The sequence below is a fragment of the Ostrinia furnacalis genome, unplaced genomic scaffold (genome assembly GCF_004193835.3).
Source record: "Ostrinia furnacalis isolate ACB-3 unplaced genomic scaffold, ASM419383v2 OfSCF0661, whole genome shotgun sequence".
NCBI classification, from domain to species: domain Eukaryota; kingdom Metazoa; phylum Arthropoda; class Insecta; order Lepidoptera; family Crambidae; genus Ostrinia; species Ostrinia furnacalis.
This window is the reverse complement of record NW_021130900.1, coordinates 393,589-418,586: the sequence shown is the minus strand read 5'-3', so window position 1 is coordinate 418,586 and position 24,998 is coordinate 393,589. Positions and strand designations below refer to the sequence as shown.

At 38.5% G+C, this 24,998-nt stretch overlaps 1 protein-coding gene across 1 annotated transcript; it reads right to left on the bottom strand.

Moving 5' to 3' along the window:
* Positions 1-2,525: 2,525 nt before the first annotated feature.
* Positions 2,526-24,041, bottom strand: BNIP3 (BCL2 interacting protein 3). The gene is made up of 7 exons (XM_028323631.1): positions 23,840-24,041; positions 12,191-12,326; positions 7,963-8,044; positions 6,369-6,427; positions 5,151-5,253; positions 4,102-4,205; positions 2,526-3,082 (listed from the first exon to the last, which is right to left on the bottom strand). The coding sequence occupies exons 1-7, from the start codon at positions 23,874-23,876 to the stop codon at positions 3,028-3,030; spliced, it is 576 nt and encodes a 191-aa protein (XP_028179432.1). The 5' UTR covers positions 23,877-24,041; the 3' UTR covers positions 2,526-3,027.
* Positions 24,042-24,998: the final 957 nt, after the last annotated feature.

Sequence of the window (24,998 nt, the reverse complement as noted above, 5' to 3'; positions counted from 1 at the left end):
AACACAACTGAATAAATAATTAGAAGTAATGCTTCAAACTAGGTTATTCATAAAAATCAAAACACTTTTGCAACATCATTTTAAATCAAACAATATTCTCTTTTCATCTTAATGAAGCAGAAGGAGACGCAAAATTTGTTAACAAAACTGTTTTGATTTTTATGAATAAGTGTTTTGGTGAATAAATAATACACCCGTGTGGCTATTACATAATTATACCAACAAAATTTTATTCAACAATAAAATAAAAAGCTAGCGGACTCTTAACTAAATATTATATTACCACTTATGGTATATTTGAAGATATTCAGATTATTTGGAAAAAGAAATGAAAACACCATTTTTACGTACTTTAAACATAAAAAAATATTAGTTATCCATTTTTCATAAAATGGTCGCTAGCGCAGCGATTCACTACAAAACGATAGAGCTCAATTGATATTTAACTTTATAAAAACGGCAAAAAGTCTCAAATCAATTGAAGAAATTCGTCATTTTGTGAAAAAATAACTTTTTCGCTAACAATTTCTACTACGTTTGAATCTACAAAAATTTATCACAAATAAAGCAGAAAAAACAATGTACTCCATTTCTATCTTCTCCAATGTTTATAAAAATAGTTAAACAAAAAGAATTAACCAAAAAAAATCAATCGAGATACTTCCCGCTACAATTCTCTAATACAATGCTCCCAGCTTTATAAACATATAAAATTTTCATTTATATATAAAACATCACAGCGTGACAATGTGTGGATACGTGGTTCTGGCGAATTTTGAAGTTGTAACCCCGAACTTGGCTTGGTGCACTACCGTGCGCCTTAAAAACCCAAAGATTTGGCTTTAGGAAACAAAAAGTCTAAGAAGAAAGTTAGAGAAACTCAAATAGAGATGTAGTTATGAAAAAAATAGGCCAAATGCCCATATGCCTCTGGTAAATTAGAGTAAATCCTGCAGTGGAAACTAAATTTCCTGATGATGATTATTAAAATATACATAGAATGCAGTTTGGCATTAAAACTTCGAATCCACCTTCCTTTGGAATATCTGATATGGACAATCACATTTTAGGACAGTATACTTAGGATTTTAAAGATACAAAATCTACTTTAGTATTTTAGACACATGGTGTTTATTCAATCGTATATTCCTAGAAAATACGTTAGTTTTCTTCTATAGTGTACGTTAAGATAAGGCCAGTCGTATGTCTAAGTTTTGTTCAAGATATTTTTTATTTTGAACCACAGATTTTCAACAATAAAAACCCTTTTCACTGACCTAGGAACTATACAATTAAATAAAAACCACGTAAAAACCGAAATGACTCTAAAGAACTTACGAAAGGCAGGTCTCTATGATTTTACATAGAGAAAAATTACGAAAGACAAAAAAAATCTGGAATTTCAAGCTATTTTTCATACTTTATACAGTACAGTCACCCAAAGTGGCCAAAAAGTTGACAACACAACCTTATTCCAATTGTAACAAAGACGTGTTGCGAAGTTTTGGCTACTTTGGGTGTCCCGAACTATTTGACACTGACTTTATAATATAAAACAGAAAGTACGTGCTTTTAGAGTCATTCCGCATTAAAAACTGTCACTATATAAATTAAATATTATATTAATAAGTGACAAGAATCAAAGTAAAATTCATATACTTAGACTAGGCATTATATAAAAAAATATTTAGATATTCGCGGTTTGTATCGACGCATAAAGACTTTCAAGACTTGAGCCTAAATTAAAACGAAGACTTATATAATTTTTAGTCTTAAGCCTAATTTAAAAAAGTCTTGAGTCTTTTTTCTATATACCTGTTTATCTTTATTCAAAAAAAGACCTTATAGACTTAAGCCTAGAGTCTAATAGTCGCGAAGGTAAGAGATTGAAAGATGCAAGTATTAAAAATACAAAATGGTCTACATCTACAATACATTGTTTTTTTTTTGTATTTTTTTTTATAATAATATTTCCGACTCGCTAACATCTCCGTAACATTAACGATTGAAGAACTTGGCTCGCTTTTTACCGAGCTAGATATTTAAAAACATCTTTATTCAAAGGTGAAGGAGTTCAAAATAAATATCGTTTTAACCGACTTCAGAAATGAGGAGATTATGTTTAATATTTACTTACTTTGCTCTTCAATTGTTAATGTTAGCAATACTAACATAATAAGGGCGCGACATAACACAGTTCACAGACTTTTTTGTACAATATTTGAAATGAAGCATTTTTTAAATAAATTGATCCAATATTCTTAAGACATTTGAGAAAAGAAATGAAAAAGTTACAGTTCAGTCAGCGTCAAATAATTCGTGACACCCAAAGTGGCCAAATTAACAACACAACCTTATTCCAATGAGGGTTTTCGCGAATGAAAAATCCGCCAGATGGCAATACGTAGACGCAAGGTCCAAATGCTGCATGATTGGTTATTTTTGACATGACATTGACAGATATGTCAAAATTCACCAATCACGCAGCAGTCAGACCCCACATCCACGTCCCGCCATCTAGCGGATCTTTCATTCGCGAAAACCCTCATTGTAACAAAGCGTGTTGCGAACTTTTTGGCTACTTTGGGTGTCACGAATTATTTGAGTCTGACTGAGTCTGACTGTACATCTGTAAAAGGTGCCATTTTTGCTGGAAACTATAATAACTCAGACATTCTTACAAAAACTGTATATTTTGAACTAAACTTGACACATTATTACTTGAATAGATCTTAGTTCAACTCAAGAAAACCAATGTTTAACCTTACTTGAGTTCAAAATGTATTAACAACAGTTTTCGTCCCTGTTGTGTATCGCAAGACAATCAATTCTGAGCCTTATGTCAACGACGTAGAGTTCAAAATGATTTAGCAGCAGTTTCGTCCGTTCAATTCTGAACGTTATTTCAACGGCGTAGAGTTCAAATTTCAGCAGCAGTTTTCGCGTGTATTACGTTTTTTGTCCGTGTGCCATCGTCACCCGATGGACCGACGACCCGGTGTGCCGCGCCCGCAGTCTTGGATGCGTTCAGTTAAGAACGATCAGTCTGGGCGGCAGCATACCTTTCTTGCTTAGCCAGACCCTGGAAAGAAAAAATATATTTTTCAGTATTTTAATAAAAAAAATCAAGACTTGAAAGGGTTGGGGCAATTTTTACTAAATTGCCCCAACTAAGGTTAGATTTATTAAATTTAGTGTACAGGACGGATCTATTTTGTTATTTATTCTGATGTCGGGGCTATTTCACCCTAGGGTAAGGGTCATTTTCTAGTATAGGTTTCAACATGTAGATAGAAAGAAAGAAAGAAAGAAAGAAACATTTATTGCCATGGACATCACAAAAGACAAAAGAGGTAAAATGAAAAAAAAAAGCAAATAAGACAGAGGTGACATAAAACATACAATGAATGAGCAAGTTAACTAAGCAGTGCCACCCTGTCGCACAGCGATGCCCATCGCAATGGGACCCCACTCAGCATATGCCGTGGCCCCCGGTGAGGGAAGCCACGACGCTGGTTATATGGTATGGTGGATAATGTAGTAGAGGAATATTTCACGGGACTGTTTTTCCCTACAGACTATTTTATTTTACCCTAAGGTCTATTGCACACAAACGTAGGACTTTTTGCCCTAAGGGTTGGGGAGCATTTTACCATAAATTCATGCTATTTCACTAGCTTTTTCACGATCTTCTCGTCACATGAAGGGTGAAAACCCTTCATTCAGGGCAAATTCATCTCCCACTCGGGACTATTTCTCGATCCCACCCAATGCCAGCTCCAAGCAGTTAGAAGACGATGTTGGTGACGAGCACAGCCGCGATGGCCCCGCAACTAGGGTCGGGGCTATTTCATCCCCCACTCGGAGCAATTTCATCCCCCATTCGGGGCTATTTTCATCCCCACCCGTGTCTGTTTCACCCACCACGCGGGGCTATCCCCCCCTGGGGCTATTTCATTACCCACTAGGGGCTATTTCACCCCCACTTGGGCCTATTTCACCCACCACTAGACGCTATTTCATCTTCATCCCCCATTCGGAGATATTTTCATCCCCCATCACCCCTATTTCACCCCAACTAGAAGCTATCCCCCCACTCACCCGATGCCAGCTCCGAGCAGCAAGGAGACGATGTTGGTGACGAGCACAGCCGCGATGGCGCCGCGGCTGAACAGGCACGTGCGGCGCACGGAGAGGCAGTGGTTCTGAAAACAATAGTTATCAATGTTAATTTAGCGGGGACAAACGTCAAAGTCTGTCAATCTCCATACAAAAATCGCTGGTTAGTGTTATATTTACGGTTAAAGTAAGGTGGTGAAACTCAGCCTTAATTGGGCCATTCTTTACATTGACATATGCTAGGTAGTTACGGGACTATTCCCACCTCTCGTTCCCACCTCCTGTGTAGCCAGGATCTACAGCTTGTCCGCCAATAACCCAACCAGTGAAGGTCAAGTTTGTCCCGGGGGAAAGTTAAACTATCATTAGACCCGCAACGAAATTAATCAGAAGGACATAGGAGTTCGAAATTAAGGTTCTAGGTAGTTAGGTGGCGGTGATTATAATGACTAGCTCTGGGTTTCACCCTATAGCATATTGTAGGGTAAGACCCAGAACTTGGTTCAAGCAACCAACTTAAGTGTTTTATGATGATAAATATTTTTTCTTTCTACCTAAATTAATTATGCTAATCGAAACCAGAATTGCGAAGTCACTTCTCAGGTTCGGACCTCGCCATTCTTCTCAGCTTTTTTTAAAATACATCTTATAGACTCTGAACCCAACTTTCCTAACAATGTGGATCAATTTATTATCTTTAAATAAATAAATTGCTGATGGCCGTTGGGGCAGGAAAGTTCTCAAGTAGCGATCACGAGCCGGAAGACGTAGTGTGGACAGCCCCCCCACTAGGTGGACCGACGATCTGGTGAAGGTCGTGGGAGGTGTCTGGATGCAGCACAGGACCAGTCGTTGTAGAAATCCTTGGGGAAGGCCTTTGTCCAGCAGTGGACGTCATTTGGCTGAAACAAACGGGCACGGACTCCACCTATTTTACTATTCTGCCCAATCAAAACTTGAATTTCGAAGTCACCTCCCTCACCATCTTCTCATTTTTCTTGTCACCTATAGACACTGAATCCGGGACCCACCTGTTGAGCGTTAGGAGCGACTAACTGCTGCTCCAACACTTCGATGGACGAAGTGGCTGAGGGCGGTCCGCGTGCGCTTTGAGGGTGCTTGAACCGCCAATCCCTGGAGACAGTTTGAAGAAGCACATTAATCATCACCATCAGGAATATAATATGCATACTACTTACTTAGTATAAAAGACAATGCCGGAAATTGGCGTCTTTTTTTTTCGCGCGGCCATCGACCAAACTTTGTTTTTTGATTACAAAATAGTGTAATAAACCAAACTTAGTATACCTCTAAACTCAGTCTGAACTGAGTTACGAGCATTAGAAGTTTGATGATTTTACATACTAGATTTGCTTTTTGCGCGCAAGTTTTGTAAGAAATTGCAACAAAATAGTGACATTGTATGTGTAAACAAACAATACCATCCATTAAAGGCTCCAGACATCAGTATGAAGTAGCATCAGNTGTAAGAAATTGCAACAAAATAGTGACATTGTATGTGTAAACAAACAATACCATCCATTAAAGGCTCCAGACATCAGTATGAAGTAGCATCAGCGCAATAAAAAAATAGCGCAATATTTTGTTGCAATTTCTTACAAAACTTGCGCGCAAAAAGCAAATCTAGTATGTAAAATCATCAAACTTCTAATTCTCGTAACTCAATTCAGACTGAGTTTAGAGGTATACATGCCATAGTAAGTTTGGTTTATTACACTATTTTGTAATCAAAAAACAAAGTTTGGTCGATGGCCGCGCGAAAAAAAAGACGCCACCTTCCATACAAAATCTGGCATTGCTATTTTAACACCAAGCTACTGGCTATACACATCCTGTGTAGTCCCAGAAAATAAAGAGAAACCGAAGTAACCGGGTGGGCATGTCCCGTATACGCGCGTAAGCCGAAGCAGAGGTAGAGCATCAATGAATAGGGTTGCCATCGGTAAAAAGGGCAACCAGGATAAGGAGAAAACCCCGGATTTTGCGGCCCAGAACCCGGATAATGTCAACAGATTTTTTATAAAACTTAATCCCTGCATTGGCCCAAGACTTAAGGTTTTTATACCCGGACAACAAATAAATTCCCGCCTGGACGCTCCTCAGACGCCATCTAAAGTAGGACAAATCCGGGCAAATCCAGACGGATGGCAACCCTATCAATGAATGAAGTAGACTGGTTTTCAATCATTTCATGAGGCCTCATTATAATATTATTATAATTAACTCACTTAGGGGGCAGCTGGTCAGGTCTGCTACTCCATTCCCACACCCAATCGTTGGAATCGTCCTGGAAAAGACAAAAAATATTATAAGTAACACATTTGTTCAACAAGCTGAAAACAACGACATAAATGGTAAAAAAAAGGTAAATATTCATTAGTTAAAGTCTGGTCGCCGAGCAGATAGAATTTCGCCCAATGACCCTAAGCTACCCGTCCTTACATCGCACACTCACTGCGGCCGCCCGTCGCACAGTCGCGACAGCAATATAATTACGCGCGAGCGATAAGGATGGGTAGCTTGGGGTCATTGGACGAAATTCTACGTGCTCGGCGACCCGGCTTTAGTCTATAACTCAATCGATTTTACAGGTAATATAAAAATTCAATATCGCAGGAGAGAATCTATGTAAATCGTTTCATCCACGAAGACGCGCCCCACCAAGTTTTGGTCTCGGTCGCGCGGGGTGCGGGGAGTTTGATCCGAGCAATCCGAGCGGCATTATTGTAGTGTGCGTGTGCACTCATGGATCATTTAGCGTGTACCGATAACACTCAAACATTAGCGGAATAATGTTGGGGCGCGTCTTCGTGGATGAAACGATCAATAACAAGTTTTGAGCACTGTTTTGTAAATACGGGCCTATTGATGGCTCATTTTCTGTAACGTATGCCATACCCAGCATTCGGGGAACCATATTAACTGGAAACAACCGCAGTATGCAAACATTCCGCGCACGTTTCCTTTGATATACGAATGTCGAGTAATGAAAATGAGCCAAGGCATTCTTTAACTTACTTGGAGCTCAAACCCATGCCTAGAGTGCCCAATGGAAAAAGTACCCACAGTCTGTTACAGAAGAAGCAAATATAGCAAGAAAGATTTGCAACTAACTGTAGGGTCTCAAGTCTCAACGCGTCATTTTTTGAGTTACCACGTGCTTGTGACCACGGCTGCAGCATATAGTTCCAAAATACTGAACTGTCCTATCCATGACATTGACAGCGGGGCGCCACCGTCAATACCGGATCGCTGCTTCCGATTTTTGCCATGTTGGAAACCATAGAGTTAAACGATGGTAGCGCCCCCCTGTCATTGAGTCTGGTGGGACAGTTCAGCGTGGGTCATCTATAAAAGCCGAAATGTCAAGCCGTGAGTACATTATGTAACTCATACAGGGTGTGATTATTAAAACAACGCCCAACACCAATCTCAGGGGTGGTAGTATACACGACGCTGATGTCATAAAAAATACTTTAACTATGAAATCAGGAAAATGGTATTATAACGCGGGCGAGCTATTGGTCAGTCCCCCCGCTCTCCCGGGGCGGCGGCCGCGTGTGCTCGGTGGTGTAGCGGGGCACGCGGGACAAGGTTTTTTACTAATAAATAAAATTTTATTTATATTTTTCCTGTAATTAATTTCATGTATACTACCACCCCTGAGATGGGTTGTTGTTTTACAAAACCACACCCTGTATAGCAACATAACCCTCCTTCTAGCGCAGGCGGGTAAAAAATTTCGCGTTGAGACTCGTGTTTCTCTATTTTAGTTGAAATGGAACGTGAAAGTTTAGAAAAAGATTTGTAAATTACACTCACCCTCCAGCAGTTAATGTAGACCCCCTTGAGCTCGTCTTCCGTGGACGGCTCCAGGTTCGGACTGTTAGGCGGAGACTTCGGGCTGAAAGAATACAAAAAATCTTATTATTTTCGGCACATATTTGATATGAAATAAGTACCTCTAGCATGAACAACTTTCGTCTTCGAATCGTTTGCATATTCGCCAAAATTCCATACTTCGAATTAAACGATACGTGACAATTTTGATTCTCAAAATAAGTTTCGTGGAACCATTTCTCATACTAAGTTCACTTTACGACACGTTCACAAGGGCGCTGTTGTAGTTTTCGTACTAAATCTTTTGATGGCGATTCGAATACGCAAACGATTCAACCTCGAAAGTTTTTCGTGCTAGCCGTAAAGATCTTCACTAGGGCAGAGAAGTACTCGAATGGCGACCACGGGCCGGAAGGCGTAGTGTGGGTAGGCCTCCCACTAGGTGGACAGACGATCTGGTGAGGGTCGCGGGAGGTGTCTTGTCGGTATCTTGTCCCAAAGTGACGGTAGGTTAGGGCAAGCTATATTGGGACGTGTATAATAAATAAGTGCCACGAAAAGAGCCTATCTACAAATTATTTATTTTAATTTGAAACAAAGGGACAGACAGAGTTTCTTGCGTATTCATATGTATTATACTAGCTGTGCCCGCGACTTCGTACGCGTGAAAACCCGTTTTCACAACATTTTTCATTTTTGCTCTGCACCTATTACTCGTAGCGTGATGGTATTTAGCCTATAGCCTTCCTCTATAAATGGGCTATCTAACACTAATTTTTCAAATCGGACCAGTAGTTCCGGAGATTAGCGCGTTCAAGTAAACAAACAAACAAACTCTTCAGCTTTATAATATTAGTATAGATTTTAATTTGAAACAAAGAGACAGACAGAGTTACATGCGTATTTATTTATATGTATTAGTATATTATTTCGCAGGAGCCAGACGGTGTTGGGTTGCGTGCGGTCTGGTGCACTTGAGAGGCTGCTTAGTTGAAGTACTCATTACTATGCTAACTAATAATGGTAGTAGACATACATAAAAGCATTACCTACCAATAGCATTGCCCTGGAGGGACGTCGAACCTTAACTTCGAACTACTCCCTATGTTTTATTTATTTCATTTTGTTTCATTTTCAAATCCAATAAAAATTATCTTTATTTGTGTAGACTAATTAAAATCGTCAAATGCTCTTAAGGAGGATACATGTCTCATTCTTTTTTTGCCCTACCAGCGCTTCGAGACAAACATTTGGCAAGTGCTGAGAAGAAGCGCCGCAACAAACTCAGTCACCTCACCACTGTCTGCCGGTTTAAAAATATAAAAAAGTAGCTTACATAAAAAAAAATAAAACAGACTCCAAAAAACCTACACTAAAAAGCAGAATAATAATTACTAATTACCTACTTATTTATTAGGACGAATTATTAATATTTATGTAGGTATACCATGATTGATACTTCTGGAGTCGGTGCCAAGATTATGAAACATGTAAAGTTTGCCTGCACCGACTCCAAAAGTATCAATCATGGTATACCTACATAAATATTAATAATTCGTCCTAATAAATAAGTAGGTAATTAGTAATTATTATTCTGCTTTTTAGTGTAGGTTTTTTGGAGTCATGAGGGTTTTCGCGATTGAAAAATCCGCCAGATGGCAATACGTAGACGCGAGGTCCAAATGCTGCATGATTGGTTATTTTTGACATGACATTGACAGATATGTCAAAATCCACCAATCACGCAGCAAGCAACAGCAAGCAACAGAAGTTTAATAACTTTACGGATATCATTGATTGTTTTACTGTCCAGTGTGCTTTTTGATTACATCTGTGCATACAGTTTGTTTCCTGTTCTCGAAAATTTCATAATCAGTTCACATTCAATGTTGCGACTTTGTTGCATATTTTTAGTATTTTGACGATCACCCGGCGATGATACGCAAGTACTACAACATTTCACTTCGCGATTAACGAGAGGTTTTGTCGCATCACTAGTTCACAGACTAAAAATATTTTTATGTCAGTTGGCCATATTTGATGACATTTCTGCTGATTTCTAAAAAATTAGACTGTACATAAATGTTCTTCTGATTAATTTCGTTGCGGGTCAAATGACAGTTTAACTTTCCCAAGTCACAAACAAAGGTCACTTTTAAGATTTTTCCACACAAGTTATCAAAAGGTCATGTTCTAACACTTTCACTTAACTATGGATTCATGCAATCGCAAATTATTTTGTGCAATGACAATTTGATAACCTTTGGAATGGTAATCTGCCGCTTATCTCGGGGTTAAGTAGTGTTTTGTAACGGGCGCAGTGATAAATAGTGTACTATCATGTGTATCCCAGCCAATGACAGTCGTCCATTGCTGAACTTAAAAGGCTTAGGTAGCCAAGGAACACCACACAGTCATGACCTTCCACTTTTCTCATCCGTATTTTTACGGGGCTATAAACTATTCCCACCTCTCGTTCCCACCGCTGCAACTCCTGTGTAGCCAGGATCTACAGCTTGACCGCCAATAAAAACCCAACCAGTGAAGGTCAAGTTTGTCCCGGTGGAAAGTTACCACCCATGTCGTTGGACATTGGACCCGCAACGAAATTAAACAGAAGAACATAGGAGGAGTTAGAAAACTCCAAACGCTAGTGACCTTATGATATCATTAGAGAGACCATCATGGGTATACCTACCTGCTTAATAGGTACCGATAACCAATAATCAACAACTACTTTAAAAAAACACTTAATTCCAGCAATTATAACCGACTCAAACGATTGACTGCAAAAATTTTTGTCAATTGACTTCGCGACCTAATGACGATTGTCCACTTTGCCATGGAAAATTTGTGAGTAGCGTTTTGACAGTTCATAAAGAGTCAATAAATTGGCAAAATCCGAAAGAACTATAGACCCAATATACTGAACTGTCCTATCCGTGACATTGACAGCGGGGCGCCATCGTCAATACCGGATCGCTGGTTCAAAATTTTGCCATGTAAAAAATTATATAGTTGAACGATGGTAGCGCCCCTCTGTTAATGAGTTTGGTTAGGTTAGGTTAGGTATAGATGACCCAAACTAAACTGTCCCAGTTTAGTTTGGGTCATCTATACAAGAAGTAGACCTGAAAACGAGGGTGTTTAGAAAAAGCCCCAGTGTTTATGTTGACCCTAGTTTTCTTCATCCGCATCTCGTATACAAATAAGTAGTGATAATAAATTCAGGTTTTTATAAACAATAATACGCTTTCGCCTTATCAATTTGGCGGTCAATGCCTCAAAACATTTCTAGAAAGCCAGCTGTCTCGATCTGCGAGAGGTCGTGCCCGATAGCCGTTATCAATGAGTAGGGTACTTCTAATGAATCACGTATTTGATTGCAGCTTGCCATGTGTGTGATTATGCGAAAATAGACTGTCTATCAGCTTTGTTCTAATTTACTGATACTGAACTGAAATATCCATTATTTGGTTGAAAAAGGTCATTAATAGTCTCCACGGTAGGAGTAAGATCCTCTCTAAGTTACCATTGGCGAATGTAGGATTTCACCGCCAGCATCGCCAGCAACCATCATACCTAAGTCTGTCGCCATAACAGTGTAACAGATTATTGTGTTCCGGCAGTTGGTGGTAAGATAGCCAGTTCCTCTGTGTTTGAGGATTCCGGGTGAAGCTCGCTTCCACCTTGGGCCTGATCATCACTTTCCATCAGGTGAGTTGCAGCCCAAGAGCTTCCTTGTTGTGGACAAAATATACTCTGCTTTTGCCAGAACATCCTTGGGGAGGCCTATATCCAGCAGTGGACGTCCTGTGGCTGAAATGATGATGAAATAGATACCGACCTGCCTTTAACGCTGGAGTCCCGGCTCTCCTCCTGTGTAACCAGGATCTACAGCTTGACCGCCAGAAAAACCCAACCAATGAAGGTCGAGCCAACTGTTAAGTGTGAGGCAGCAAGGCCCTGGAGTGGAAGCCACGTATCGGCAAGCGCAGTATGGGATGTCCACCTACTGGGTCGGATAACGACCTCATAAAGGTAACAGGGAGGCGCTGGATGCAGGCCGTTACCGTCATACGGCCGTTATGCGGCCGTCGTACGGCCATTCAGGAAATCCTTGGGGGAGGCCTACGTTCAGCAGTGGACGTCCTGTGGCTGAAATGATGATGATGAGTAGCCTGAGGCAAATAAACGTATAGATACTGACCTGCCTTTAACGCTGGAGGCCCTGGAATGCCTCACGGAGGAGTCCCGGCTCTCCCTCTGTGCCTCTCTGAGGAGGCGAATGTATTCGTTCTCGACGGCTGCCAACCCGTTGCCGGAGTTCAACTCAACCCATGATTCTGGAACAGAAAGATGGGCCATTTAATAAAATAGTTTGTGTCAGTAAAATAAGTAATTTATGGCACAAATCCTACTTCCTTCCTACTAAACAGGGTGGAAACGATAAGTGATCTCACTCGATTATTTTTAAACTATACAAAATATAAAAAAAACTGGTTACTGATCCTAAAAGTGCTTTACGAGCTCTTACAAACAGTACCAATACGGAAACATTGTATTTTCCGATAGATGCAGTTTATTCTGTAATATATTCAGGGTGTCCACTGCAAATGTTCGAAAAAATTCCCTGACTTTTCCCTGACTTTCCCTGACAATTTTTTCAAAATTCCCTGACCAACTATGTATACAACGTGTCCCAAAATTCAAGGATAAGCCGACGCCACAGGATGGACATAGTCATGACTACTTTAGGAAAAATAAGGAAAAAAATCTATCTAAATTATTTTTTTACTTACACAATAAATTATGAAATTCAACGAAAATTGACACCCCTTATGATATTTTACATTACCAAGACCACAATTTTTCAATTATTCCTGGTTTTCTGTTTATATCGGCAACTTAAGTAGTGCTGCTGTTCACCCCAACTCTTAAAACCCCCAGAATCCTTGCAGTTTTTACACAAAAGTTAATCAAAATATTTTATTTCCTTAAAATTATGAACGATTTTTACTTTCACTCCACTTTGACTCATCGTTTTGTAAAAAAAAAGTATGAACACTACTGCGGCAAGTTTTTTTAAAAAGTTGACGCAACTATCCAAGATTCAAAAATGGTACTGAAGGGTTACCTACGCCATATCGAATGACAAATGATCGAAAATCAAAATATCGAATACGTTTCATCGAACGATCAAAATATCGAACGATCAAAATATCGAATGTAAGCAGTTTTTCGATATCTTGTGTAGTTTAGAAATAATCGAATGAGATCACTTATCGTTTCCACCCTGTATTAATAGCACTCACAGTGAACTGCTCACTAGTCTGCACTCAATAATCAAATCAATAAATAATTATAAAAAAAATATAAATAAACATAAGTTATAAGTTGCACTTTCACATCGACAATAGAAAATATATCATTTTACTGAAACAAAAAAGTACAACTATTAAAACATAATCTAGTTATGACAAAAAAAATCATAACATAGATCACTCTAATCCTGAAAAAAAAAACTATATGAAAGTAATCTAATTATGAACAAAATTATGTCATAATTTAGATCAATCCACTTCATTAGATAAAAAACTAAAAAGGAGTAATATAATTATGACTAAAAACAAAGTCATAATGTAGATCACTCCAAACCTGAAAAAAAAATGCTTCGATAGTCAAGATCAAAGGTCTTTCTAGAGCATAAATTAATTAAATCCCTCATTTTACAATCACTGGGAAATTTCGGGAGACAAACAGTGTTTTGGTAGACAAAATCTCAATGTTTCCCTGACTTTCCAGGTGACCCCTCTATTTCACTGACTTTCCCTGACTGCTATGAGCTTCCCTGACTTTTCCCTGACTTTCCCTGACTTTCCAGAATGTGGACACCCTGATATTGTTGATACAGTTTTATAGAGCTCATCATGAAGTACTTTCACAATGTGGGAGTCAACAAGGCATACCCGCCTTGTTGACTCCCACATATTATGGCACATCACCTATCCTGTCCCCGCGGGATAGGTATGCGATTCAATGCATTTTTTCCTCGTAAAAAAGGGTCAGTTGGATGTATTTGTATTTCAAACTACATTATTATTATCTACCTTGACATTGACCTTACTACGTAAGGTAATGTCGTGCAATAGTGGCGGTTTAGAACGCAATAAGCGTAAACAACACACCTGTCTTATTTTTCCATGTGTAACATGGACTTGTTTTTGTAATGGCGGTCACACGTATCATGTTTGCGAAGATGCACAAATAATATGTGGTAGGTTATCTATATTATGTATTTGATTGTTTGTATTGAATAGGCTCCGAAAATGTTGGTAAACAATGTCTAGAATACATTCGTGTTTCATCTCCAGTTGCGCTCGATTGTCATTCCAGCTGATGTGCAATTCGGTAAATTTCACGCGCAAACAAAGACGAAACTGGAGCGATATGAAAAATGTATTCACTATACATTATTTCTGATGAACTTACATAGGCCGAAAAACATAATATAAAAGAAGGTTGCCCTCGATTTCCCTAGGATCCCATCATCAGACCATGACTTGGTGACAATGCTGCAATGGGAGCTCAGAAATGAAAAAATAATTTCGAAAATCGGTCCACATCGACGGAATAATCGGCAAACCATAGAGAAAAATACATATACCTTGATTTTTTAGAATCCAGCAGAGATGTAAACAAACACTTTCATACACAATTACACCATAATCACTTACGTGTTCATAATATCATACACACTATTTAACAAGCCCATGAAACCAACTTTATTTTCACATTTATACAAGTTTGAAATCAATCTTTGAAACAAATTATTTTAGCAAAATACGTGGACGATGAAAATTTGTGACATTGTCAAATTGACTTGACGTTTAAAATCATGTGTTATCTCCATATTGTCTATGACTTGTCTCTGACACATCAGTGCCGTAACCTGTGAGTCATAGACAATAATCTGTAAATTTAATCGATATTATTTTAAGTATTCACTTATTCCGATTACTCATTAATTTTAAATAAAAAATATACGATACTTTGCTTAGTTTTCCAGCGATAACTTCGACAATATTGGAGATAACGTAAATTTATTTTTCTACTTTTAGTGTTTACTTTTTCGGAGTCAGTTTAATTTTTAGTCGGTTTTATTTAAACGAAATTATTTTACTTTTTTATGCAATTATGCTTACGTATTGTTCCATTGTTTATTTTTAAGAAAATAAAAAACTTCTTTCAATGAGGGTTTTCGCGATTGAAAAATCCGCCAGATGGCAATACGTAGACGCGAGGTCCAAATGCTGCATGATTGGTTATTTTTGACATGACATTGACAGATATGTCAAAATCCACCAATCACGCAGCAAGCAACAGCAAGCAACAGAAGTTTAATAACTTTACGGATATCATTGATTGTTTTACTGTCCAGTGTGCTTTTTGATTACATCTGTGCATACAGTTTGTTTCCTGTTCTCGAAAATTTCATAATCAGTTCACATTCAATGTTGCGACTTTGTTGCTTAATTTTAGTATTTTGACGATCACCCGGCGATGATACGCAAGTACTACAACATTTCACTTCGCGATTAACGAGAGGTTTTGTCGCATCACTAGTTCACAGACTAAAAATATTTTTATGTCAGTTGGCCATATTTGATGACATTTCTGCTGATTTCTAAAAAATTAGACTGTAAAAGGCTTTATTTTTTAACCCTGCATAAAAGGCACCCACTGAAAATCTGTGCTTTGGCAGTTACACTGTCAAGATGTTACAGTGAGTGACCTTTTTTGGCAACTTTGTTTGATTTTTTTTTGTATTTCTTTAGTTGACTGAGTTTGTTGCCAAAATTAATTTATTTTCTTTCTTTTCTTTCTTTACATAGTCTAATATAGAACCGCCTCCTTTTCCTTCCACCTGAAGCCGGTTAAAAACGTATATTATGTACTGCTTAACGGGATCCTATAAAAAACGGGATGTCTCCCTAAATGTCTCCGTGGAAAGAGCCCTCGAAGTTGACAATTGTTCGATTGTGTAGAAGCTACAAACATAACATTTACTCTAGAAAGGTAAAAATAAAAATAACTCGTTATAATTAAACTGTTTGTTATCTTCCCGCGACCTTTCCTCGCCTCATTCGTACAAACAAGAAAAACAAGAACAAATAAATGCTTCTTCTAGATAAGTAAATAAAGGTAATGGAATTTTTGTAATCAGGCTTTTAAGCGAAAGAGGGTAGACCGATATGTCTGCCCATAACATCTCACCCGCAAGTTTCCTCAGTTACTCAGTGACCATGGCGCTCGTAACAGTGCCGAAATATCGGAAACTCGAAATTAAGGTGCATTGGTATAGTCTGGTCTGTGAGCACGTAGAATTGTGTCCAATGACCCCAAGCTACCCATCCTTATCGCTCGCGCTTAATTATGTTGCTGTCGCGCTCGCACACTCACTGCGGGCGCCCGTCGCACAGTCGCGACAGCAATATAATTACGCGCAAGCGATAAGGATGGGTAGCTTGGGGTCATTGGACCAAATTCTACGTGCTCACAGACCGGGCTTTAGCAATCCCGTCAGTAATAATAATTAGGCTTTTAAACGTAGGTGATGGGAAGGGTTATAATACTTAACCCTTCCCATCACCTACAGCTAGGGACTGGAATTCGCTGCCTGCTGCTGCCTTTCCCGAACACTATAATCCGGGACTTTTCAAGGCGAGAGTGAATAAGCACTTACAGGGCAGATATGTACCATCCTAGACTGCAGACTGCGATTGCGGTCAAATTCCTGCCTTGTTCTGCATAACAAAAAATCTGCGAGGTATTTTAAAACCCTACTCGTCATCATCAGGTCATTTGGTCTCCACTGCAGGAGTTCCGCTTTACCAGAGGCAAATGGAGGATTTGGCCTACATTCTCCACGCTTTTTTGTGACGCTGTCTAGTCAGATAATGTTAGGGAAGCCAGATTGTCCTTTAGTCGCTTTTTACGATTCCCAGGAAGAGGGGGTGATCCTATTCTATCCTGCCGAAGCCACACGGTTAATACTTGAAGAAATTATATTTTCTCATCGTTTTTACCCAAATGGACATAACATGTGTCATTCATTTTATTTCTGAACTGACAACTGACCAGGCTCAGAAAAAAATATTTCACTAATTTTCAATCGTATCTTCACGATTAAGCCAGGTTTTTGAATTGAGACTTTTGGCTTGAGCATGCAATTTAATTTCATATTAAATTCATCATTGAGTAGAAGATGAGCACGCTCAAGCTTCAGAAACCGGGCCTATAAAGTGCAAATTGATGTGGGCTCTATTCAATCACTGCCCGATTCAGCTCGAAATAAACGAATTTAAATGTAAAACAGTCAAAAAACTCTAAAACTGCGTTCGCGCATGTGCCATGGCGTTTTATCTGTCCATCTGGCAGTTAATCTGGTCATTAAAACAGTGTAACTATTTATCAGCTACCCACATCCGGTAGGTTAACAATTAACATACAATGGGGTACCGGACTGTATTCACTAGGGTGGTCCTTATTCTTACGAAAAAAAATTTTTTTCTTATATTTTGCGGGGCACCACGTAATTTGAATATATACCATATGAAAGTCTTTCATTATTTTTTTTTTAATTTTTAAAAGACATTTAGGGGTCGCTACCAAGGTTTGAATTNTTAATGATTAAACGAACTTACCTGTATGTGAAGTTCTATCATAATTATGCGAAGTGCATCGTCCGAATAGATTCTGAAAATTAACTGTTTATTATTAGGTATTACAATATGTAGTTACACGTAAGTGACACCACTCAAGCACTGAATAGTTTAGAGAATTATAATAAAAGTAAATTTTGTCGTATGGTATCATTTTCTCCTACTGGTCACCCCGTATTCACAGGTACGTCATTAAGTTTAGAGGTAAGGATGTTTGTTGGCATTTCGTGGCGTATTACTGGGTGTTAGGGTGGGAGGGTTGTAATCTATTCGGACGATGCACTTCGCATAATTATGATAGAACTTCACATACAGGTAAGTTCGTTTAATCATTAATTATGCTTGTGCATCGTCCGAATAGATTCTGAAAATTAACTGTTTATTATTAGGTATTACAATATGTAGACTTTTAGAGCAGCCTAAGAAATGCCAATAAATACGAGATGTAGCTTAAAGAAAAGTTTTATTATTATGATGTTTACATAATCAGGACATTTATGAATAAGTATTATTATGATCATAATTATTCATGTAAATAATTATATTTAACAGTCAACTATAGCGTAAATAGTCAATACTATCTACGATAGGTAACATTGAATGATTATTTTTGTAGAGACAAAATAATTAACAAAAAACAAAACATAAAGAAACTGTGAAATGGTAGATCAGGCATATCTTAGGCCTATCAATACAATTTAAGTTAGCAGTCGTCATTTAGTACTGCAGTAGCTAGTGATGTTTCGTTACTATTATCATTAATCATCCGATTATAAAATCTACCAAAGACCGTAGAACTACCGCTCCAGCCGGCGGTTTTACGGATTGAATCAACAGACACCCCACATTTATAGGCTTTGGAAGTAGCCGCATGGCGCGTACTATGAGCAGTGAAGATGGAGGTATCAATCCCACTGTCTTTAAGGGTACTTTTGATCCAGCGGCTCAAAGATTGGGAAGTTACAGCATTATGTGGTTTTTTATGGCTAATGAAAAGGTTTGTATTTTTACGGATAGTTTTAGTCATTTCCAGGTAAGAAAGCAANAAAAAAAAAACAAAAAAAGCTAATTTCATATTTAGAGGTATATAATCGAATGAGAAAGTGCCCCGGGGAGAATTCAAAAGTCGAAAAATAAGGACCACCCTAGTATTCACACATAAATAATTCTTTGACTAAGTACTAGTTTCACTAGAATTTTGATTATTTATGGCTTTACATTATTTTCTATGCTTGATTTTCATTTGAAAATCAAAACGAATAGTTTATCTTCTAAATAAAAGGAGAAACTGACTGACTGACTATGATCTATCAACGCACAGCCTAAACGGCTAAACGTAGGCACTTTAAATTTTTAAGGGACGTAGTTTAGGTACCGTAGAGGTGCACTAAGAAAGGAATTCCCGAAATTCCCACGGGAATGGGAATTAGCGGGAAAATCCTTTTGTATGAAAAAGCTAAACCGCTTAAGTTAGACGCTTGAAATTTGGCATGCAGGTACTTTAGTAAACTTAAAGCTTAGTTACAACAGGATATTGCAAAATTCCCACGGGAACGGGAATTAGCGGGAAAAAACATTTGTATGAAAAAATCTAAACCGCGTAAGATAGATTAAGGGGGTAAAACGGGATCCACGCGTACAAAGTCGCGGGCACAGCTAGTTCAGTATAAATAGGCCCTTTCCAGAGCTCCAAATACAGCTTTAATCCGGCACTGCGCGTGATGCCCTCTAACGAAAAAAGTCATCAGATAAAATGGGCATTAATTAAACCTATTTATTCACATTTAATTGCAGTCCGCGAGATAAAAACACGTAGAGACAATGAGAAGTTTTTTCTAGAACAACTGATTGCGGTACATTGAGTTCTTTATCAATATTTGAGTGCAAACGGGTTAATAGTTAATTATTATTTTACTTTATCTTCTCAGGTAGTTCCGGCAGAGTGGAATATGACCCATACTTTCAATATAAGGTGATTTGTTTTAAAAAATTGAGAGCGTCGTGCTTCTGTAGTAGAAGAGCCTATGACCGCAAATAATTAAATTTGCAGACCAAAGTCACGATAATACCTGACGATGATGGTGATGATGATATAAATATACGCCATAATCTATGATTAATATTATAAAGCTGAAGAGTTTGTCTGTTTTCTTGAACGCGCTAATCTCAGCAAATACTGGTCCGATTTTTTTTTGTGTTGGATATCCCATTTATCGAGGAAGGTTTTAGCCTATAAACTATAAGTGATCTCACTTGATTATTTAACTATACAAGATATCCAAAAACTGGTTACTGATTCTGAAAGTGCTTCACGAGCTCTATCCAACGTGGTACCGTAAAATTCCGGATAGATCCTGTTCATTTTGTAATAAATAGGTTACAAAATAAACAGGATCTATTCGAAAATTCAATGTTTCCAGTTTCCATAGTTAAAAAAAAATGTTGCAAGAAGGGGAAATATTATTCAAACTACATATTTTCATAAGACGAAGTCGCGGAAACATCTAGTTTATAGTTTATACAATAAACATTATCTGCGAGTTATTACTATTTTATTAATTTAAACTTGACAATGCCCTTAACTATCTAAGTTGAACGCCCTCTGCTGACCTTTAAATGCACTAGAAATACGAGGAACAAGAACATTGTGATAAATTGACCTTAGACGAGCGATTCCAATGCTCTTTGGACCTTCAGACGTTGGAGCGTGTCGGGACATGTTGATAGAAAGTGATTTGTGAGTCAGTAAGTTCAGAAATAATTAGATAAGATTGGCAAGTTGAGTACCTAGAGACGAAAGTCAGTGTGTTACCAGTGATGACATACGGCTCAGAAACGTGGCCTCTCACTATAGGCCTTATAATAATATCGGTGTTTCCTTACGTGATTGTATCAGAAATGAGGGGATCCGTAAACGAACTAAAGTCGCTTACATAGCACGACGGATTAGCAAGCTGAAGTGGCAATGGGCAGGGCACATAGTCCGCAGAACTGACGGCCGATGGGGCAGCACGGTTCTGAAGTGTAAGTCGTAAGTAGGACGTCCACCCACAAGGTGGACCGACGAATTCTTAAAGGTAGCAGAAAGGCACTGGAGCACTGGAGGCAGGCGGTATGCCAAAGGCCATAATTATTATTACCGCAGAATACCTAACAGAATTTTCAAGGACTCGGCTAATGTATTTGACAATGTAAAACAGAGCCTTTTTTTACAACAAAACGGAAAGTATTCTATTTAAAAGTAACCACAAAACCGTTGAAATAAAGACGCTGAACGTGATCTTTTCGTCAAGGTCGTTAGAACGGGAGCACCTCAAGGTTGTGTTTTAGCCCACATTTTTTATCTACTAGCAAACATGGTGTCAGGTATACAAGATATTCTTAAAAATCCAATAGACCTTAATGAAGATTGAATAATGACATTGAAGATTAAAAAAAGTATTTAATGTCAATGCTATGTAATTTCCTGAAGGTGGTAGGTTAAGCTATAGAACGCATCTAAGTGCTCTGAAACCCTAACACACCACATAAATAAAAGAATTAAAGAAAGACAGCTTCGAGAGTGCAGACCAGACTAATACCCGTTTTCACCATCAATGCCTAATTTTTAAGTGACCGCTATCAAAACAAAATTCCTGTTATGTATGTTACCATATGGGTCACTTAAAAATTAGGGATTGATGTTGAAAACGGGCATAAATGACCTGATGATGTCGATGAAAATTTACTAATAACAAAGTCTTATGCTATGCTGTCGCCAGATGCAATGCTGTCTTCATCATATCATAATGCAGGTCTATGTAATTATTAGTGTGATTGTTAACTGGACGTAATTATTGTGATTGTAAGGACAATTTATTACATTGTTTGTTACACAATAATGTAATGTGAAATGTTATTGTAGCATAGATTTACAACTCAATTAAATGGGAATACGAGTGTAGGTACCGACTCCAGAGGCTCATAAGGTAATATGCTTCTGTTAGAAGTGAGTTCACTACAATAATTAATCCTTTAAGCTCCGCGAATCTAGAAACAATAGATAATCAATTGTTATGACATTAATTAATGCCGTCTGGGACTCAATCGGTTAAGCGATCGAAGGGATCGAATTAGCGACGAGCGAATTGACAGCCCGACTCCGATATAGATCGTTTCAACCATGAAGACGCGCCCCACCATTCTTCCGCTAATGTTTGAGTGTTATCGGTACACGCTAAATTATCCATGAGTGCACGCACACGAACAATACAATAATGCCTTACGGATTGCTCGGATAAAACTCTCCGCACTCCGCGCTTCCCTCGACCAAAAATGGTCCATTCCACTTTGATCACCTGGCTTTGATGACCCAGGTGATGAAAGTCCACTTCCAGCTGACCAAAAACTGGTAGGGCGCGTCTTCGTGGATGAAACGATCTATACCGTATACCGTCGAGTTATTATAGCCTTAAATTAGGGAAAGCAGTAGTTTGAGATGTAATTCTTAATGCTATTAAATAAAGATTTCCACATTGTCAAGATTAAATCGTTTTGTATTAAGAGATTTATGTTTACTCAAATTACTAGTGCCACAGAAAATTCAATGTCAATGTTAGTCAGCCTTACGGTTTGCGAGTTTGCCAAAGTCAGGTGTCAGTAACACCTTTACATTGTGGAACTAGTATTCTCCTAAAGGTCACTAGCTATATTTAGTTCCTTTTGACTGTAACTTATAAATATGTATAATTAGAATAAGACCTCATGTGCGCAATTTGAATATTAATGAGTTTAGTCACATAGAGGATTCGCGGAAATTATTGACTCGTGATTGGAATTTGAAATTCATATCAAATCGCGGAAATTATTGACTTGTGATTGGAATATGAAATTCATATCAAACTAGCTGACCCGGCGAACTTTGTTCCGCCTTAGTGGCAATAAATAAGCAGACTTTTTTTTTTATTTCGAACGGGATAAAAAGTATCCTATGTCCTTCTCCTGGCTCTAAACTACCTCCCTGACAATTTTCAGCTAAATCGGTTCAGCCGTTCTTGAGTTATAAGTGGAGTAACTAACACGACTTTCTTTTATATAGAAGATATTGATTCAAAAACAAACATGGCTTTCCTTCGGGAATCGGATATTGACGCCCGTATTCACAAACGATGCTTGCTCAAGTGAAGCAGCAAATCGAACGCACAGCGTTGAATAGAGCTCCATGATTGGTTCGTGTTAATCAGTATGAACATGAATGGAAATGCGCACATTATCGGCTGATTCCTCTTACAAATTTGAAGCCGACCAAACTATATGCAGGGTACACATCTAGCCGTGTAGCATGTAATGTATCAGATACTGTATCAAGTAAGTACATAGGCTCGCGCGTGGTTCGCAGGGAGATCGCAGCGACCCGCCGAGTGGCGGTATCGCTGCGAGCACAAAGGCGGCTCGCAGTAGGATTCAGGAGCTCGCAGCCAGATACGCGATGACCGTGGACGAGCCGTACTCACTTGAAGGTTGGTTACGTTACATGCGTTACGTGCTACATGGCAGGTAAGTACCCTGCTATAGGCCGACTAAAGTTTTTTGACTGCGGAGCGTCTAAGATAGGCCCAGTGCTGAGAAGAAATGAAGCGGCGCAAGAAACCCAGTCACTGTTGATAACTTTTTACAAGATGTTACAAAGTCAGGCAGTTTTTTTTTTAATTAATTTTTGCAAATAGGCTTTTAAAAAGCACCTTTACGCGTCCCAGTATTAACCCTACTACTGCTTCGGGACAATAAATGGGCCAGTGCTGAGAAGAAGCAGCGCAAGAAACTCAGTCACTATTGTTACTAGTTAAAAATCCACCCATATTAGTCTAAATGATGATGAGATTGCTAATGAAATTGCCGTAGTTTAAGAAGTCTTCAAAAAGAACAAGAAATATACCAAACTCTCTCAGGGAATCTTGATTTAAACAATAATACATACAATTTAAATGACTCCTTCAAGGATTCAAAATAAGGGCTTAGAATTTGAAATTCAAAGGACCACACACCGACCATCAATATTTTAAAACACTCCGTTCAAAATAGATTCAACAATAATTTAATAGCAGCCGATACAACCACAACACTAAACCTTAAACCTGACTCTCTCAATTTATTACCTAGTTCATCCACAGCCACAGTCTTTGGTTCAGTCATGATTGTTAATTACAAATCACTAATTAACCACGCACGACACTAACACAATCCAACTGCGTAAATAAAAACGTGTATTGTTTTTGTTTTCACTTTCGATAACGGAACACGCCCGCGCGTCCGAGCGCGCTTAGCGTCGATGCAAGACTGAATTTAAATTTAGAATCATCGTAAACAAAGCGTGCGTGGGCGCAGACGGTTGGCGTGTTCGCACCTGTTTAAACAAAACCGTTCTTATCTTAATGGAAGTGAGTTGAATTTTGATTGTTTAACAGATAGGTTGTACATAAATGTGGTGTGATTAGGATTGGAAAATGGGCATCGGAATTTTGTCTGTAGATCACCTTATTAGGAGTAGAAATTGCCTAATATGAAAACTGAGGAGTGGTTGATTTCTCTGATTAAATAAGAGATGGAAACAACACAGATATGATTAAATTGATATAAAAGCTGATGGAGTTGTAGATCTACCTAACTTTACAAACAAAGGATTAGGCAAATATTTAGGCACGACGTAAAACTCATTTTATTTTTTGCAAGTAGGCTTTTAAAAAAGCACTTTTACACGTCCCAGTATTAACCCTACCACTGCTTCGAGACAATAAATGGGCCAGTGCTGAGAAGAAGCAGCGCACGCAAGAAACTGAGCAACACTCACAGACCCTCTAAAATCTAACATATTTTCAAATCAATATGTGATTGGTTGAAATTGCTAATCTAGCTCTTCAGCTAGGTGAAATGAAGACTTGTGACAGGTAACTGACAGAAGCTGGATACAAGCTGGCGCGCGCAAGGACAAAATGGCGCGTACAAGACAAGGATTATATTATCCAGAGACTGCTTCGGGACTATTCCCACCTCTCGTTCCCACCGCTGCAACTCCTGTGTGGACGTGTGTGCTACAGCTTAACCGCCATAAAAACCCAACCAATGAAGGTCAAGTTTGTCCAGAGATTGCCATTGGGCGATGATGATGATGTTGATGATGATTAAAAATTTATACCAACGCTTGAATCTCATGAGTTTAACGAGTTTTGATCTACTAGACCAATCACATTCACTAATATTATAAAGAGGAAAGATTTGATTGTTTGTTTGTATTGAAAAGGCTCCGAAACTAATGGA